Source organism: Chrysochloris asiatica, unplaced genomic scaffold (assembly GCF_000296735.1).
Source record: "Chrysochloris asiatica unplaced genomic scaffold, ChrAsi1.0 scaffold00098, whole genome shotgun sequence".
Lineage (NCBI taxonomy): Eukaryota > Metazoa > Chordata > Mammalia > Afrosoricida > Chrysochloridae > Chrysochloris > Chrysochloris asiatica.
Window position 1 is genome coordinate 5412174 of NW_006408616.1, and position 19861 is coordinate 5432034.

General features: G+C 38.3%; 1 protein-coding gene across 1 annotated transcript in view; it reads left to right on the plus strand.

Moving 5' to 3' along the window:
* The first annotated feature begins 1510 nt into the window (after window positions 1-1510).
* Window positions 1511-19861, plus strand: part of LOC102817780 (lymphoid-restricted membrane protein-like) — a 105497-nt gene continuing 87146 nt past the window's right edge. Inside the window, exons 1-3 of the mRNA XM_006866978.1 lie at window positions 1511-1569; window positions 18052-18154; window positions 19606-19730. Coding sequence (XP_006867040.1) covers window positions 1511-1569; window positions 18052-18154; window positions 19606-19730 — 287 coding nt within the window. The remainder of the gene's footprint in view (window positions 1570-18051; window positions 18155-19605; window positions 19731-19861) is intronic.

Below are 19861 nucleotides of genomic sequence, written 5' to 3' on the forward strand. Positions count from 1 at the left end.
CCAATGAAAGTCCATTTCTGCTCACTAATGCCTAGGATATTGATCTTTATGCATTCCACTTTATTTATTTTCCACTTTATTTTTTACAACTTGCAATTTTCTTAGAGTCATACTTCATACATTTCATGTTATTTTTATTCATGGATGTTTATATCTGTTTCTCTTCATTTTGAGTTGTACTCCATCAGCAAATGAAGGTGCTGAAAGCTTTACTCCATTCACATCATGGTCAGATCTATTTTGAGAAGGCAGCCTTCCCCAGTCATATTTTGAGTGCCTTCCAACCTGAAGGGCTCATCTTGCAGCATCATATCTGGCAATATTCTGGTACTGCTCATAGTGTTTTCATTTTCTGGTACTATACCTGACAATGCTCTACTGCTATTCATAAAGTTTTCAGTGGCTTCATATTCAGAAGTGGTTTGACCCTCCTTCTTCCTAGTCTGTCTTAGTCTGGAAGCTCTGAAACCTGTCCAGCATGGTGACCCTGCTGATATTGAAAATACCAGTGGTATAGCTCTCTGCATCATAGCAACACACAAGCCACCACAATATGACAAACTGAGAGATGAGTAGTAGAAACATTAAGGTTAGAAGTAACCAGTTTCATATACCATCTGTCAGTTTGGCTATATTTTTTCTCCAGCCTTGTTTATCTGAAATAATGCTACTGTGGAGTGATGGTGGTTGTTGGGTAGCACTGACACCAATTTGTAGTGGTCCTGGGTAACAGAGTAGAATGGATTTCTTGACCTGAATTTTTATGTGTTTTTTGAAACTTTTAATTGTAAATTTATTGAAGGTTTATAGACAAGATCATCAGTTTTACAATCAACAAATTATACATTTTGCTTCATCTCAATGATTGCAACCCCCTCTGTGTAACCACAGTTATTCCACATCCCCACATGGTTCTGATTTCCATTCCACTCTCCTTCCTAACCCTTCTGAACTTTGTCCTTAGGGAAACGTTGCTCTTTTGATCTTGTTTATACATATATTATGCATACATGGCATGGTGAGTATCCCTTACTATTGTTGTTGCACCCCCCTTTACCTATATACCACTTAGCTAAATATTGTACCACATGGATGAGTTCCACTCCAGACCTGAAGGGTGGCCGAGGGTTGTAGTCTTGGTGTCTGTCCCCTAGTCTCTTTCTGACCAGTAAGCTGGGTCATTTTTATAATTTTAAGTTTTGTTCTGCATTTTCTCCCACTCTTTCTGGAACCTTCTAATGTGATCCCTTTCAGAACAGTTGGTAATGTTAGCCAGGCACCAACTAGTTCTTCTGGTCTCAAAGCTATGGAGACTGATGTTCACGTGTTCCATTAGTCCATTAGACTATTTGTTTCCAAGCATATTTAATTTTCATCATTCTTCTTTCTTCTGCAAGAGACGGATAATGCACCTTGTATGTTCACTCATGAGCTTTTAATGTCCCAGTTGTCACTCACCAAAGTAAGATGTAGAACATCGCCTTTGGGGACTATGCTATGCCAATTGACCATGGTATCCCCTGAAACTGTAGTCCTGAGTCCCCGTTCCCAGCAACTCATTGCTTCAAGGTATTTGGTAATATCTCTGTTTTCATCATTTTATCCCCTGTATGTACCACCACATTCATAGGTGTGTTTATAGCAAAGGTCCATACCCAATACACATAATCCTCTTTAAAACCCTTATGTATTTGTGAGTATACTCCCAGTCTCCCTCTTATACCCATTCAGCATGTGTATCTGTCCTTGTATCTACCCACAGAACATTGCTCTTGCAGGATTTGTGGTATATAATGAGTTTTACTTACATAGCCGTTAGCCCTTGTATACCTCCCTATGTCTTCACGTCTTCATCATTCCTCTGCCAACCTCCCTCTTGTTGTATGTTGTCTTCCCTGGCACCCAAGTTAACACATGTCTACCCTCTAGCCAGTGAATTATTCTCCCTTTCATCTCAGCCTGGTAATCATCAAAAAATGTTTCTTTTAGTATGAAAACCTTTTCTTGAGTATTTACAATAGTGGTCTCATACAATATTTGTCCTTTTGTGATTGACTTAATTTTACTCAACATAGTGTACTCCAGATTAATCCCTGTTTTGAGATGTTTCACAGATTCATCATTATTCATCAGCATTGTGTAGTATTCCATTGTGCATATGTATTAAAGTTTATTCTTCCATTGCTGGGCATTTAGGCTGTCTCCATCCTTTTGCTAATGTGAATAATGCAATGAATATGGATACGCATATGTTTACTCATGTCATGGCGCTTATTTCTTGGAGATACGTACCAAATAAATTGTTTCTCCAAGATATGGTATTGCTATTTCCAAATTTTTGAAGACGTGCTACACCATTTTCCACAGTGGTTGCACCATTTTACAGTCCCATCATTGGCTGGAATCTTTACAGAATCAGACCACAGTCTTTCTTCCATGGATTCAAAGCACCAATTTCTCAGTTAGAAGCTGAGCATTTCACTGTTTGTACTGCGGTGGCTTCTTATGGTGTGCTCAGCATGCTGAATATAAGAGAAAGGGAAGATGGAATTAAAGGAGTGTGGAAAGGACTGATTATAATAATTGTCCATGGATGAATTTAAGCTGAATAAAGAGGAGTCTGAGTTCTTGACGAGGTTGAAGGAGAATGAAACAAGGGTAGGATCAATGGATTGCAGGCTGCAGTGGGGGTGAAGTATGTTGGTGCCAGAGGAAGTAATTTGGAAAGATAGGAGTTAGTGGTTGAAATGTGAGGTACTTGTAATTAAGACAAGGAGATGGGTTATAGTTATTGATAATGACAAGTTTAAAGATATGGCTGGACGAGTGAGTAGCTGAGGTGAAAGGGAATACTGTGATTAATTATGAATAGTTGTGTTAAAAGGATCATGTTATTTTTGGAAAAAAAACCCTAACACGTTGCCACTTACTTTAAAATACATTTAAAGCATTATTAATGATGAAAATAACACTTTCTAAGCAGCATTTACTTTTCCTGATATTAAATCTAAACCTAAAATGCTATCATCTTTTATATTAGAATACTGAAATTGTTGTGGATATAGAAAGACTGGAAAAGAAGTTTGAGGAATTGTCTAAAACTGAGATAGAGCATCAAGTAAGTGCCTCCAAATAACTGATAAAATAGTTTTCTTCTTTTGAACCAATGTGTTTACTGTTCTGTTGAACCAATAAGGTCTGTATGACTCACTGACATGTGGCTTTTAGCTATGAAGTCTTACATTTGTGCTTCTCAAAAATTTTGAACTATATAGCAGGCATTTTCTTTTTTAAGTAACAGCCTTTCTGTGATATAATCTGTATGCCATAAAGTTCACTCATTAAAATCAGTGGGTTGGGGTATATTCACAGTGTGTAACCATCATTACAATCAAATTTAGAACAGTTTCATCAACACCGTCCCCACAAAATCCCCATACCCATATATGCAGTTGTTCCCTGATTCTCCAAATTCTTTCCTCTAAGCAACCATTAATCTGCTTTGTGTCTATGGATGTGTCTATTCTGGAATTGTAAACATGGCCTTTTGTGACAGCCATTTTCACTTGGCATCATGTTTTCAAGGTTCATAAATGATGTTGTACTTCATTTGATTTTGTGCCAAATATTCCATTGTATGAATATACCATATTTATCCATTAATTCATTGATGGGCATGTGGATTGTTTTCCCTTTAGGGATTTTATGAATAATGTTTTTATGGACATTTGTGTACAAGCTTTTGTGTGGGCATGCATTTTCATTTCTATTCATTTATATACCTAGGAGTAGACTTGCAGGATCTTATGGTAACTCTTTTGTTTTTTAAATCTTTTGAAGAACTTCCAGACTCTTTTCCAAAGTGACAATTTGATATTCCCATCAACTATGAATGTGGGTTCAAATTTCTTCACATCCTTGCTCATTATTATTTAGTACTCATTATTTTTTTATTAGAAAGAAACATTTTAATTTATCTGTATTTAATTTTTCAAATTCCTAATGTGGAAATATTTCAGGCATTGTAACTTCTTGAGGCAGAAAGTGAGAAGAGATGGGAAAAATCTATCCTTGATTGAATGTAGGAATAATGCTTTCCAAAAATATTTTATTACATTGCATCTAAAAAAGTCTGTATTTATATTATATATCAGAGGTTCTTTAAAAAAAATTTTTTTTATGTTCTTATAACATTCTTTATTTTGTTTGTTTAAAATATTTCATAAATATATTTACTAACTTTGGGCCTAAGCACTTACACTGTACCAATAGGAAGAGACTCAAAACCAGTGAAGCATGCAGGACCAGTATTACTCAGTTTCTGTTTTAACTTTTTATTGTGAATTAAGTGATAGTTTACATAGGAGAACATCAGTTTTATACTCATCCTATTTACAGTGATTACAATCCCCTTCAAACATCATCATTCAACAGTATTTGCTTCTATTCTGTTGGGGTTTTTTTTGTTTTGTTTTGTTTTTTTGGACGTACATGTGCACAAAAATACTCAGGAGTATATAATCATTTAAACAACCAACCAAGGGTACATTCTGCAAACCTGCCTGCTGGCTGGTAGCACACAGCCTTTCTCTTTCCATGAGTATATAGTCCTCAGCTGCTTTATCTCTCCAGGTCCTTATCTCTGCTTCCATCTCTGGTGTTGCTGCTTCTGGGATAGGGTCCCACATTCCACTCATGCTCTTCTCCCTTGATGATCCTAGGGTCCTCTATTCCTGGACTGTAAGATTAACTACTCCCCCTTTTTTGTTACAAAACTTCTACCTTTACAGTTGTGACACTTAAGTTAGTCATGACAACAATTACTCACTATTGATTCATATCCCTATCTCCATTCACCAGACCTGTCTAGACAAGATGAAAACTACTCAATGGGGAATTGTACCTCCCCTGCACACTCTGAAACTAAACTCCCTCTTGAAAACTTGTAAGCCCATCACTCTGTGCCTTTATAGCCCCACCATTTTAGGTAACCAATGTCTAAGTTGTTTGTCCCTATCTATCCTACATACGGGTAGGGGGGGTAGGACTGATCCTTGATGTGAAGACTCCTTCGCACTCAGTTGGTGTTTTGAGCTGCTGCATCCATAAATATAGGTCAAGTTCATCATATTGTAGCAATTTACATTTGTTTCCTTTATCACAATTTTTTTTATCTTCTTGTAATTGAGTTCTCCACCACTTGTCTGTCAGTTTGTTATACTGTGGTAGCTTGTGATTTGCTGTGATTCCGGAAGCTATGCTATGTGTATTTAAAAATACTAGCAGGGTGACCCACGTTGGACAGGTTTCAGATGAGCTTCTAGACAAAGACAAACTAGGAAGGAGAGACCAACTACTTCTGAATATTTAGTCACTGAAAACCTTATGACTAACACAGAAACACTGCCAGATATAGTGCCAGAAAATGAGCCCCTCAGGTTGGAAGGCACTCAAAACTGGGGAAGAGCTGCCTTCTCAAAGTATAGTAGACCGTGATGACATGAATGGAGTAAAGTCCTCAGGAGGAAAGCCCTTGGGATCTTCATTTGCTGATGGGGCACAACTCAAAATGAAGAGAAACAGCTGTAAACATCCATAAATAATCGGAACATGGAATGTATGAAGTATGAATCTAAGAAAAGTGGAAACTGTCAAAAATGAAATGGAATGCATAAACATTGATATCTTAGGTATTAGTGAGCTGAAATGGACTGGTATTGGCCATTTTGAATCTGATGATGACATGGTTTACTTATGCCGGAAATGACAAACTGAAGAGGAATGGTGTTGCATACGTTGTCAAAAAGAACATCTCAAGTTCTGTGATGAGGTACAATGCTGTCTGTGATGGGATAATATGCATGCACCTACAGGGAAGACCAGTTAATACCACTATTATTCAAATTTATGCACCAACCACTAAAACCAGTCAGGATGAAATTAAAGAATTCTACCAACTTCTTCAATCTGATATTGATCAAACGTAATCAAGATATGTTGATAATCACTGGTGATTGGAATGCAAAACTTGGAAACAAAGAGGAGGGATTGGAGGTTGGAAAATATGGCTTTGGTGATAGAAAAGTGCTGGAGATTGCATGATACGATTCTGCAAAACCAATGATAGTTCATTTCAAATACCGTTTTTAAACAGCATAAGAGACAACTGTACACATGGATGTCAACAGATGGAATACACAAAAATCAGATTGACTACATCTGTGGAAAGTGGCGGTGGAAAAGCTCCATATCATCAGCTATAGTTAGGTCAGGGGAAGATTGTGGAACAGACCATCAATTGCTCATATGCAAATTCAGACTGAAGCTGAAGAAAATGAAAACAAGTCCATGAGAGCTAAAATATGACCTTGAATATATCCCACCTGAATTTAGAGATCATCTGAAGAACAGATTTGATACATAAGACACTAAAGTCCGAAGACCAGAAGAGTTGTGGGATGACATTAAGAACATCGCACAGGAGAAAGTAAAAAGTCAATAAGAAGACAAGAAAGAAAGTAAAGATCAAAATGGATGTCAGCAGTGACTCTGAAACGTATTCTCAGCGTAGAGGTGCTAAAGTAACTGGAAGAAATGAAGACGTACAAGAGCTGAATAGAAAATACCAACAATCAGCTCGAGAAGACAATGTCAAATATTACAAAGAAATGTGTAAAAATCTGGAGTTAGAAAACGAAAATGGAAGAGCATGCTCAACATTTCTAAGGCTGAGGGAACTGAAGAAAAAATTCAAGCCTTGACTTTCATTACTGAAGGATTTTCTGGAAAGATTATTGAATGATGCAGAAAACATCAAAAGAAGATGGAAGGAATACAGAGTCACTGTACCAAAAAGAAATGGTTGATATTCAACCATTTCAAGAGGTATCCTAGAAGCTGGATTATATGATCAAGAGCCAATGATACTGAAGGAAGAAGTCTGAGGTGCATTGAAGGAATTGGCAAAGAACAAGGCACCGGGAATTGATGAAATAGAAATTTAAATCTTTCAACAAAGTGAGGCGGCACTGGAGGCACTCACTCATCTATGCTAAAAAATTTGGAATCTGACCAGTTGATTGAAAGAGATCCATATTTGTGCCCATTCCAAAGAGAGGTGACCCAATGGAATATGGAAATCATCGGACAATATCTTTGATATCCCATGTGAGTAAAGTTTTACTAAAGGTAATACAGAAACGGCTGCAAGCATACACTGACAGGGAACTTCCAGAGGTTCAAGCTGGATTCAGAAGAGGCCGTGGAATGAGGGATATCATTGCTAATGTCAGATAGATCTTGACTGAAAGCAGAGAGTACCAGAAAGATGTTTACCTATACGTTATTGACTACACAAAGGCCTTTGATCGTGTGGATCATGACAAGCTATGGACAACATTGTGAACTAAGTATTCTGGAACACTTAATTGTGCTCATGAGGAATCTGTACATAGACCAAGAGGCAGTTTTTCTAACAGAAAACAGGAACATTGAATGGTTTGAAATGAGGAAAGGTGTGCAACAAGGTTGTATTCTTTCACCATACTTATTCAGCCTGTATGCTGAGCAAATAATCCTAGAAGCTGGATTATATGAAGAAAAACATGGCATCAGGATTGGAGGAAGACTCATTAACAACCTGCAATATGCAGATGATACAACCTTGATTGCTGAAAGTGAAGAGGACTTCATCTACTGATGAAGATCAAAGAGCACAGCCTTCAGTATGGATTACATCTCAATGTGAAGAAAACAAAAATCCTCACCACTGGACCAATAAACAACATTCTTATCAACAGAGAAAAGATTGAAGTTGTCAAGGACTTCATTCTTCTTGAATCAACTATCAACATTCACGGATGTAGCAGTCAAGAAATCAAACAACATAATGCATTAGGCAAATCTGCACAAGACCTTTTTAAAGTGTTGAATAGCAAAGATGCCAGCTTGAGGACTAAGGTGCACCTGACCCAAGCTACAGTATTTTCAGTTACCACATATGCATGCAAAAGCTGGACAATGATTAAGGAAGACTGTAGAAGAAATGATGCATTTGAGTTATGGTGTTGGAAGAGATCTATGTTGGAAGAAGTGCAGCCAGAGTGCTCCTTGGAGGCCAGGATGGCCAAGCTTCGTATTGCATACTTTGGACATATTTTCAGGAGGGACCAGTTGCTAGAGAAGGATATCATGTATGGTAAGGTGGAGGGTCAGAGAAAAAGAGGAAGACCACAGCAAGATGGATTGGCAAAGTGGCAGCATGAATGGGCTCAAATGTGGCAACAATTGTGAAGTTGGTCCAGAGCCAAGCAATGTTTTGTTATGTTGTGTAGAGAATCGATACTGACTTGATGGCATTTAACAACAACAACAATTGAGTTCTGACCATCAAGCCATGACAGCTAGGCCAAATGGGTACTATCTGCAAGTTTGGATGTTCTTGTGCATCTCCCCTCACTTCATATCAGCTGGATGCTCCACTCTTAACTCTAGCCCTTTGTGGCTATGTCCTTGTCCATGGGGTCAGGAGTTCCATACTTTGGGCCAACCAGCCCTTCCTCTTCTCTCTCTCATTATATTATATTTATCACAGGTTCTCATTAGTAAACAAAAGACAGCTGTTAATAAATTTAAGAGTTTGGATCATGGCTATTATAGTCTCATAACTTTTTAGAGCACTATTTTTGATTGTTGTGTATGTCTTATATGGAGTCCTGGTGTGGCACTGTAGCACAGTGTGCTGAACTGCAAGGTTGGTTTGGACCGCAAGGTCAGCAGTTCAAGCTTATCAGCTGCTCCTTGGAAACCCTACACAGGGTCGCTATGAGTTAGAACTGACTTGATGGCATTTAACAACAAACAGCATGTGTCTTATATGGTGCATTTTGATATATATGTACTTAATTTTTTTTGTCTGCATAGAATTTTTTAACTTTCCTAGTAGGAATCTAAGTTTCATGCACATTGTGTATATTGTAATGGTTATAACTTAAACATTAAAATTAATGTTATATTGTTGTTAAGTGTCGTAGAGGCAGTTCCAACTCATAGTGACACTGAATAGGGATTCCAAAGAGCATCTGGTGGTTGAGCAGATGACCTTGTGGTTAGCAGTCCAGTGTTTATCCTATAGTGTCACACCAGGACATTAGGCATAACTATAATTGGAAAATACAAATATGATAAACTAGTGGGGAAAAACCTAAGGAGATGGGATCAGATCCTGTTTTGTGTACTTGAAAGTTTTATAACCTCAAACGAATAGTTAATGTTTCAAAGTCTCATTTATCTCAACTACCAAATATGTATGATGCTTCTTGTATACTCCACAGAGTCCTGGTGTGGCACTGTGGATTAATACATTAGACTGTAAAGTTGTTTGAACCACAACATTGGAGTTTCAAGCTCACCAGCCGCTCCTTGGAAACCCTATATAGGGCTGGTATGGGTTAGAACTGACTCGATGGCACATAATGACAACATACACTTACTGAATCCTAGTATGGTGCTGAGGGATAGGTGTTGTACTGCTAACCATGAGGTCGGAGGTTCAAACCCACCAGTCACTCCTTGGAGACTCTGTACAACGTTGCTATGAATCGGATCTGACTCAACAGCACTTAACAGTAACATATATCCTCAAGGTTGTTGAAAAACGCTGATGATATGTGAAACTACTTTTAATGTTAGAAAAAAACAAAAACAAACTGTTGTCACTTCTGACTCAGGACTATCAGATGCATATGATTATAGTGATGACTCTGTTTCTAACTGTGCTAATTATTTTTACAAGTTTTTAATTCAGTCAGTATACATATTTATCAGTTTATGTTTAGAATTATGTGTCAATAGCTTGCTTTTTTACTTCAATAAAAGTTTGAATAATATTTTTTTCTATTAAAAGAAATCCTAAGCATTTAAAACCTATGTTTTTAGAGAAAGGAGAGTCTTCTATATATCTGTGTAAAGGCCATGTTCATGTCCTATCTAGATTTTCATTTTCAAAGTGAAGAATCTGTACATCTTCTTACTGGATGAAGTACTCGATAGTGGGAAGAGTACTTGACTCCAGCTATGGACACATTCTAGGCTCCGTTCTGCTGCTTGCTGTGGGAGGCATTGGGCAAGTGTCTGAATAATGTTGAGCCCTGGTTTCCTCAGTGGTAAATTGAGGGTGATGACACCTATCCCTAGGATTGTTATGAGACTGGAAGAAGAAATCCTTTGTAAAATGAAAATAATGTGGATATTAAAGGTGCTTTAGAAACATGTCTCCCATACTGAACTGACTTTCCATCTCTAAAACAGAATCCCAAAGGCCTTCCCTAATTCATTTCTTTTCAGATGCAGTTACACACATATGAGAGTATTTTGCTTAATAAAGATTCAAGTTTGCAGAAGATTGGTATTATCCCTTCTATGAGGGCTTGAAGTCTTCTTATGAAGGCCAACTCTCCCAAATCATAAAGGAGACGGTCACTTGTAGAACTACATCGCTATGAAATAACTTGATCCTAATGTCGGGATCGACTCGATGACACTTAACAACAACAACAATGTTCTTTCACAAGACTTTAGCTTCTAGAACTTCATAAAACCATTCTTCTGAGTGGAGAATACTGGCTTCCTCATCTGAGATAAGTTTTGACAGATCCTCTCAAAATTCACTTATGAAATAAATATCAGTGTGCCAATTTACCAGTAAATTGGCAAGATATTGGTGATGCAATTTTAATTATATCACAAATTAATGTGTATCCATTTACTTTCATTACTTAAAGAATATATCCCCAAATTATATGCTACCTAGTTTTATAGATAGATAAAAAGTTAGATGATAGAAGGGAGGGCAGGAGGGAAATAGATGGACAGATAGATAGAAAAAAAAAGATTTACTTATTCTTGTTTTTTGTAATCATAACCTATCTGGTAACAACAGATATTTGTTACCAAGATTTTGGTTATGATTGCTTTGAGAGATATAGGAATTAACAGCCTAACCTAATAAACTTCCATATTCCAAGATAGGGAATTAAGGGAAAGCAATATTCTTTACCTTTCTTTTCCTTTCTCTGCAAGTTAGGGAATTTGAAAGGAGACATTCATAGCTTAGTGGATATTGATCAGAATACTGAATATTGTGGTAATGTCCCCTTGTTGTGGGTGTTCTGTCACTGCTTAATGATACTGCGTTAGTGCCTACTACTGCCTGCCTGCCATTCGCTAGTATTCATTGAGTGTCTCTCATGTACCAGACACCATACTAGTCACAGAATGAAACCATAGATCAGATGCTACCCGTGCCCTTTGGTTTTGCCACACAAAACTATGATTGTAGCAGTGGTATAGATTAAACTGGATGAAATTGGATGAGTTAATAATTCATTGGTTATTTTTAGGTAAAGATTGTATTTTCAAATGCATCCTGATAATAATAATTATAATTTGGACTTGAATTTAAGACTCACCTTTCATAATTTAATTCCTTTGGATCAGGCAAGCATAGAACACTATAAAACCAATTTGAACACCTGCTTGTGTTTCTTCTATTTCTTGTGTAGTTTAATCATAACTACTGACTGGCTCAGTTTTCAGATAGTGAGGTTGGGAGAAAGTTTCATGATGACTGAGCATGCACAAATCTTCTTAATCTCTGACTGATGCTGTCTAATCAATGAGATTTGGTGGATCCATTCATTTCTTTTCTTTGCTGTTATTGGTCTCTTCTGTTTTTTCAGAAGGATTTAGGTATAGAAAGGCTGAAGTCAACCATCACAGAATACAAAACCATTATAGAGGTATATCATGATAATATTACAGTTTGTAAAGTGGGGTTGTTACATATCAACAGAAATCTCCCTCTAGAGTAACGTGGGTACAGCCTACTGTTGTATGTAATTCCAGAGTTTACAAGGGGATAAAATAAGTTGGCTAGTGAGTTACAGCACATACAACAGGAATTCATCCAGGTAGTATAGAGCAGCCCTTCCCCCTCCTTCTCTCTGTGCCTCTCTGTTCTACATGATTTGCCTTCTTTACTATGTGCCTGCAGGTCTTTGAATGTGCCCCCTTTCTTCTGGACCTTTGTGTGTGATATTTTTGCTTTTTCTCCATGAGCACTAAAAAGGTTCTCTGTGATCCTGCCTTGCTTTTCTCTTATCTGAGGCTAAGAAATCTGTGTGTGTGCATGCATGGCACGTTGTTTTTGCTTTTTCCTTACCACATATCATATCCTGATTGTTTCAGAATGTGTGTCATACCCTAGTTCACAGCCCACAGGAGCCACTCAAAAATGAATGATGTCAGTACGGTATGTGAGTAGCAAATGAAAAAAGTGCATTACCCAGGTGAAGGCAGTTACTTAAAAAATACATGGGCCTATTGGGCCATATGATCTGATTCTTTAAGGCCATGAATCTAAATTTTTACTGAAATTTTCTCATTTTTAACTGTTGGCTCAAATGTTTTTTTAAAAAAGGTGGTCTATTTGTTTTCTACCTTCTAGATCCACAGATCTGTGCAGATTCCAGAGGACAGAGACTATTATTTTTTCTGTATTCCTAAACATCCTATATAATCCTTGGCATATAATTATTTGTGATAAATATATCCTGTTTTGGTGACTTAAGACATAATGTTGGAGGCACAACTAATAAGATTGAACTGTTTTTGTTCTTTCAAGAAACAGGATCCACTTAAACATAGTGGAAAACATAATAGTATCATTTCTGAAGGAGAAAAATGCTTGCATTCTGAATTTACTCTTGCTCACTCTGCAGAGGTATGTAATGCTCACCAAATTTGGAGCATGAATAAGAAATGCCAAATGCAATGGTTTACTATTAAGTGGGGTGGGGGTGGGGGGCTGGGGCTAGCTTGCTGAAAACTTCCAGTGACCTCTTTAGGGAATCTGTTCATAGTTCTTTGGATCCAATTTTAAGGTCTCTTGTTGTTGTTGTTAAGTACCATCGAGTCAATGCTGACTCATAGTGACCCTGTAGCGTTTCCAAAGAGTGGCTGGTGGGTCTGAACCTCTGACCTTGCAGTTAACAGTCCTGTGCTTATCCTACAGTGTCACACCTGTACTCCTAGCCTGGAAAAAAGTCCTTTTTCAAGTTATGGCTGAAAATTATAGGGGAGCTCAGACACAGACATATGTGAGTGCACCTTCAGTGAAGCAGGGTAGAGAAATATTTATATTCTTGATCTCTTTGAGGCTGACTAATTTCAATAATCTCTAGACTGGGTACTGAAGATAGCAGTGGAAATTCATGAGCTGTTACATAATATTTTCACAGCCACTTAAAATATTTAATAAAAATAAAGATACCCAGAAACAGCAGCAATTTTCTTTGCTGTAAGATGTAATTTTACCAACTTAATTTAATGATACTGATTGCTATACTCTGAACAGAAGCTAACAATTTGATATTCTTTTGATTAATGTAAAAGGAGACAAAATGAATTACTGCTTTAAAAAAAAATTCAGTTTGTTTGCTGGACCTAAAACATTCAAAGCCTTTTTATGGGGATAAAAATGTGGGGATGTTTTATACTATATTTTCACTCTTTTGTACTCTCCAGTTTTGTGCATGCTATATTAGGGAATGCTTTACTTAGCAAATTGCTTTCTTTTCACACTTAGATCATCTTCCCGTGACTGTGGACGACAGATATGTCAGAATGTCCTCATGTTGACAGTTGTGATATGACCTTGAAAGGAGAGGAAGAGAATCTTTGGGGCAAATGCTGTTTGAATTGCTCCTGCCAAGGATGCAGGGGCAACATATGCTGCCTGCATCTGAAACCAGCTCAGGCAGCCTTGGACACTCTGCCGAGGGCTGTGCTTTCCTGACATTCTGTTTGAAATCCTCATCATTTCACTGTGTTTTTTGAAACCAAGCCAAATTGCCAGACTGAATGAATCCTTGGCAAATCTGCCATGGCAATGTGTTTTATCCTCAGTGCTTTGAGATAATAATGATGTCAAGATGCCAGGCTGCAAAACTCTGTACTCCCAAACAGTGGGGGTTTATCAGCCAGCAAAATTCTGCCTCTAAAGTTTACCTATGAATTAGTAATCCATCAGTGGTGGACCACAAGGTCAGTTTGAACCATAAGATTGGTGGTTTAAACTCACCAGCCTCTCCTTGGAAACCCTATACAGGGTTGCTATGAGTCGGAACCAACTCAATCGAACTTCATAAAAACAACGGTGGTGCTAACAACAACTGCTAACCAAGAGAATGGTTGTGAGAGTCCACACAGAGGACACTCAGGAAACAGATCTGGAATCTACTTCTAAAAAATCAACCGTTGAAAACACTGTGGAAGTCACAAGATGGCAAATACTGCATAAGACCATTATTGAGAAAGCTTAAGAAAAGAGTTCCATACTAAAAGAAAAAAATTTTGATGGATACCAGGGGTAGGAGGGAGGAGACAGCAACCCACAGGTAAGGGGGTAGACACATGATAGCTCAGCTGACAGGGAGGGCAATATACAAGGAATGGGGGAGGGTGATACAAAAAAAGGGGAAGGGGCAGATGAGCAAGGACGATAAAGGAAAACTTAGGGAGGTATACATAGGCTAATGGGATGGAGGTAAATAGGGATGTATATACAACCTTGGAACAACAGGGCTCTGTTGTTGTTCATACTGGATTCCAGACATAGTTGGAATGGATGAAAGAGGAGAAATTAAGCTAAGGTGCTTGACTGTCTTGGGACTATATATTTCCCCTGCCTAACCTTGTAAAATAGGCATTTAACTGGGACATAAAGGAATATTGGGAAATGGGATTACAGAAAGCTTATAAATCCATCTTCAGCCTATAACTGATTGGATTAGCTAAAAGGGGACTAGAATGTACCCATGAAAACCAGCTTCTTGTTAAACCTTTGTGGAGCATGGGACCTTAAGTGGAACCTTCTGAGGTGGGACATCCCCACTTGAAAAGACATGCAGACCAACCCAGAATGGCTAGAGGTACAGAAGATATTTTTTGAAAAAAAGAACAGAAAAAAATAACAGACTGTGTGGCTATTAGAATATCAAACAAGCTATTTGCCTTGGAGCCATCAATTCAGCCCATCAGGGTAAACCCCTTTCTAAGACTGAAACTCAAAGGGAACACATGAGCAGTCTTGTATGCTCACTCGTTGGTGACAACCCTGGTCTGCTTGTGAGTGGAAATGGGGGGAATGTAGCAATGAATACATGGGCTGAGTTTGACCGTGTTCCATAGAAAACTGTTGACCTTGAGATGAGAGCAAAGAAAGGGATGGCTGGTCTGAACTTTAGGGAGGCATATGAACTCCTGAGCCCAAAGACACTGACCTAGCCATAGGGGATAGGGTTGAGAGTGAAGTAGCCAGCTGGTCTGAAGTTGGGGGAGGCTTGCGAGAACTCCCAAACTTGTAGATGGTACTCATTTAACCTAACTTGGATGGACAGCAGACCAGAACTCAGCCAGATGAAGATAAAGAAGTTTTTGATACAAAGAAGCCAAGTAATAAATTGCTACAATGTGATGAGCAGGACCTTTGTTTATGGAGGTGGTGGTTGTTAGTGCGGTTGAGTTGGTCTGACTCATGGCAATCCTTTATAGGGCTGCCAAGGAACAGCTGGTAGGTTTGAACCATCGACTTTGCAGCTCAAACTGACCTTGCAGTCCAGAGCATTAAATTCGAGCTGAAAGGGAAGGATTCTTCATATCAAGGATCAAGCTTTCTGCTTCAGTCCACTAGGTTGATAAGGATAGGCAACTTAGATACTGGCTACCAAAATAGGGAGCTATAAAGTCACAAAGTGGCTGATTTAACAAGCTTTCACGAGTGTACTTAGTTTCACAATGAGGAGGGTAAGGTAGACTCCCCACAGAATAGTTTTCCTCTTTTCCAGATGGGTCTATCTGGTGAAAGGGAATGAGGGATGATGGGGATTTTCTGATTCAGTTGTGAGTAATTGTTATCAGGACTAACTGTGATTGTCACAACTGTAAATGTAGAAGATGTGTAATTAAAAGGGGGAAATAGTTAATCTTTCATTTCAGGAACAGAAGACCCTAAGACCATCGAGAGGAAAGAGCATGAGTGGAGCATGGGATCCTATTGAGAACAGTGGCAACAGCAGAGACGGTGGCAGAGATGTAGGTGATGGCATAGAGAGATAGAGCAGCTGAGGACTAAAGGCCCATGCACTGAGAAAGGCCTGTGGATGGGAGGGAAAGTGTGCCCTTTAGACATTTAAACAAATACATATTTTCTCTGTGGTATGTGTACATAAAAAAAACAAAAAAACAAAAACAAAGGTGGGGAGATAGAAAAATACTGTTAACTGATAGTACATGGAGGAGGTTATAATCATTGCAATGAAACAAAATATGATTTATTGAATGTAAAACTGATTATTTACTCTGCAAACTGTTGCTCAATTCACAGTAAAAACTTTAAGACAAAACAAAACAAAAAACTCTGTGGAGCAGTTCTACTGTGAGTCACATGGGGTTTCTATGAATCAAAATCAACATCACAGCAAAGTACGGATCAGGAACTTCTCCTTCAAATTGAAATCTAAAAATTATTGCCCTCTGAACCCCTTCCCCAACAGTTAGAAAGAAAGAAAAATCAATTGTTAGTGTTTATTTAAAATATGGGAAGAAACAGACTGTGAGGGGACTATAGGAAAAGTGCTTTGAGAAGCATCATCTTCAGGTTCTTTGTATGTGGGAGGGAACAAAGAAAACGAACTAATTTTAATGGGGTTGATTGAGCAAACACCGCAGCAGTTTTGAATATTTCTCTTTCTATATTAATATTACTGCAATAGCAATTGCTATCAGCCACATGTAAATGGTTTTTATTGAATAAATGAGTTTTCCTTAAGATATAAAAATTAAAGCCATCCTAAAGAGAAAATTTTCAATAATCTCATATGCATGTGAAAACTGGACAGTGAATAAGGAAGACCATAGAAGAATTGATGCTTTTGAGTTATGGTGTTGGAGGAGAATATTGAAAGTGTTATGGGCTGCCAAAAGAACCAATAGATCTGTGTTGGAAGAAGTATAGCCAGAGTGCTCCTTGGAGGCCAGGATGGCCAAACTTTGTCTCTCATGCTTCAGATATATTGTCAGGAGGGACCAGTTGCTGGAGAAGGACATCATGTTGGGTAAGGTGGAGGATCAGAGAAAAAGAGGAAGACCCCCAGCGAGATGGATTGGCAAAGTGGCAGTATCAGTGGGCTCAAGCGTGAGAACAATTGTGAGGTTGGCCCAGGACTGGTCAATGTTTTATTCTGTTGTGCATAGGGTTGCTGTAAGTCAGTACCAATTCAATGGCACCTAACAACAACAAAAGAGAAAATGTATATGGTTTGGTTTCCTCCTCACCTCACCCCCACTGGAAATGCTAGATTGTCTAAGAAAGCAGAGAACTGTATTTTATGTTGGTATTGCCAATCATTTTCACAGTTCCTACCTAGTATACTGAGGTAGTAAGTACCAAACAAGGAGCTCTGTTAGCATAGTAGTTAAGAATAGGGCTGCTAATCTGAAGAGTGGTTTGAAAGTACTGTATTTCCGTGGGAGAAAGAGGAGGCTTTCTGCTCCAGTAAAGATTTACAGCCTCAGAAACTCTATGGAGGGTCGCTATGAGTCAGAACTGACTCCACAGCACATAACCACCACCACCAAATAACAAATAGTTTGAAAAATGAAGAAAAAAAAATCTATAAAAATCCTCATTTTCTTCTATTTGAAAGGGGAATGAATAAGTTTTGTTCTAGGAATGGTTCTATCTGTATGTCCTCTACATTTCCAGAGCACCTGAAATATGCTACCATGTACTCATAGTAACACCTTCAGGTAAAGAGTCACTGGGTGGGTGACCTTAGGTGAGAAGGACCTCTCTGGTATCTTCCTGAGTTATATATATAATAGAACTTTTTTATGTTTTCCATGGATTTTGGACAAATTACTTCTTAAACAATAGCATATTCATTTCACCTGAATTCCTTAAAGATGTGGAATTATTTTTCTCTTTTTCAGCATGAAGACACTTCTTGAAGATGAAACCCTCATTGATACCTCTCTACAATGTGTAGTGAATCCAGAGATAACTGTGAAGGACAAGTGCAAGAATAAGTTGAATGTAAGTATTTTATTGTATCTTGCGACCTTCCTGGTTATTCTTCTACTTTTGTGACCCAGGTTATACTTACTGTGTTGTCAGTGCAGTCCAGTTGGTTTTGACTGATAGTGACCCTGTGTATAACAGACAGAAACACTGTCCAGTCTGGCACCACACTCACATCTCTAGGTGTGTTTGAGCCCATTGCTGCAACCACTGTGTTAATCCATTTCTTTGAGGGACTTCCTTTTTCTCTCTCTCTACTTTCCCAAGCATTCTATGATCTCAGTCTGATAATGTGTATAGCGTGTACATCTGGGCGTGTGTATGAGTGGTTTGTGGGTGTGTGAGTGTCAAGGTTAAGAGTGAGAGAGTTGTATCAGTGTGTATAAGAATGAGGAAAGAGAGTGAGTGAGTGTGCAGATATGTGACAGTGTCTATTTCTCGAAATGGAGACACCCAGCAAACACCATGACTTAATGAAAATATACATTTGAATCTTTATGATAATCGACTAGTGTCATCTTAGCTTTTTTCTTGGTCTGTTAAAACTCCATAATGTTGATAGAATGACTACTGTACCAAGAAATGTTGTTCTTGAGAGGCTTAAAGTTTTTTATCCTAGAAATTTGCAGAACATTGAGAAAACTGAAACTTCTTAGGTAGTTATTCCTAGCATTGTTACAAAGGTTACATACAAGAAGAAAACGGTCTCATGTGTCATGGGTTTTTTTTTGTTTTGTTTTGTTTTTTAACTTTTTATTGTGAATTGAGTGAAGGTTTGCAGACAAGATATCACTCATTTTACATTCAACAAATCATACACTTAGTTTCATCTCAATGACTGCAATCCCCTCCATGTAACAAGCCGTCCCACTTCCTCCTTTTGGTTCTTTTAGTCCACCGTCTTTCTCATTTGTCCTTAGGTAAAAATGTTGCCCTTTCGATCTTGAAAGGTTGACCATTCCATGGTGAGTATACCTTAGTAGTGTTGTTGTCCCCCCTACATACTTGTTGGTTTACTGTTTGGATGAAAATTGAACCATGAAAATGAGTTCTGTTCCAAACCTGAAGGGTAACCAAAGTCCATAGTATCAGGTTCTACAAGTCCCTTTCTGACCTGTAAGCCTGGTATTTTTAATAATTTTTAGTTTTGCTCCACTTTGGGAACACATGGGACCTTCTAATGTGATCGCTTTCAGAGCAATGGTGAGTGGTAGCCAGGCCACATCTAGTTCTGGTCTCAGAGTCCTGGACACTGATGTTCACATGTTCCTTTAGTCCATTTGACTAATTGATTCCAAGCTTCTTAAATTTTTATTACTCTTCTCTGCTCATGAAGAGACCAATAGTTGCATTGTAGATGGCTGCTCATGAGCTTTTAGGATCCCAGCCACTAATCACCAAAGTAGGGTGTAGAACTTTGTCTTTGAGGGGCTATGTTATGCCAGTTAACCATGGTGTCCCTCGAGACTGTGGTCCTGAGCCGCCAGATGCAGCAGCTCATTGCCTCAAGGTGTTTGGTGATGTCTAAGCAGTTTTCATCTTTTTGCTCCCTGTATGCGCCACCATATTCAGAGGTGTGCTTGCAGCAAAGGTAAGTACCCATGTACATTTCAATATCCTCTGTCAAACCCTTAGGGATTTGTAGAAACCTCTCTTTAATTTATTAGTCACTTATCTCTATTGTTCAAATTCCAGACTACTGTCTAGCATGTCTCAGACCCT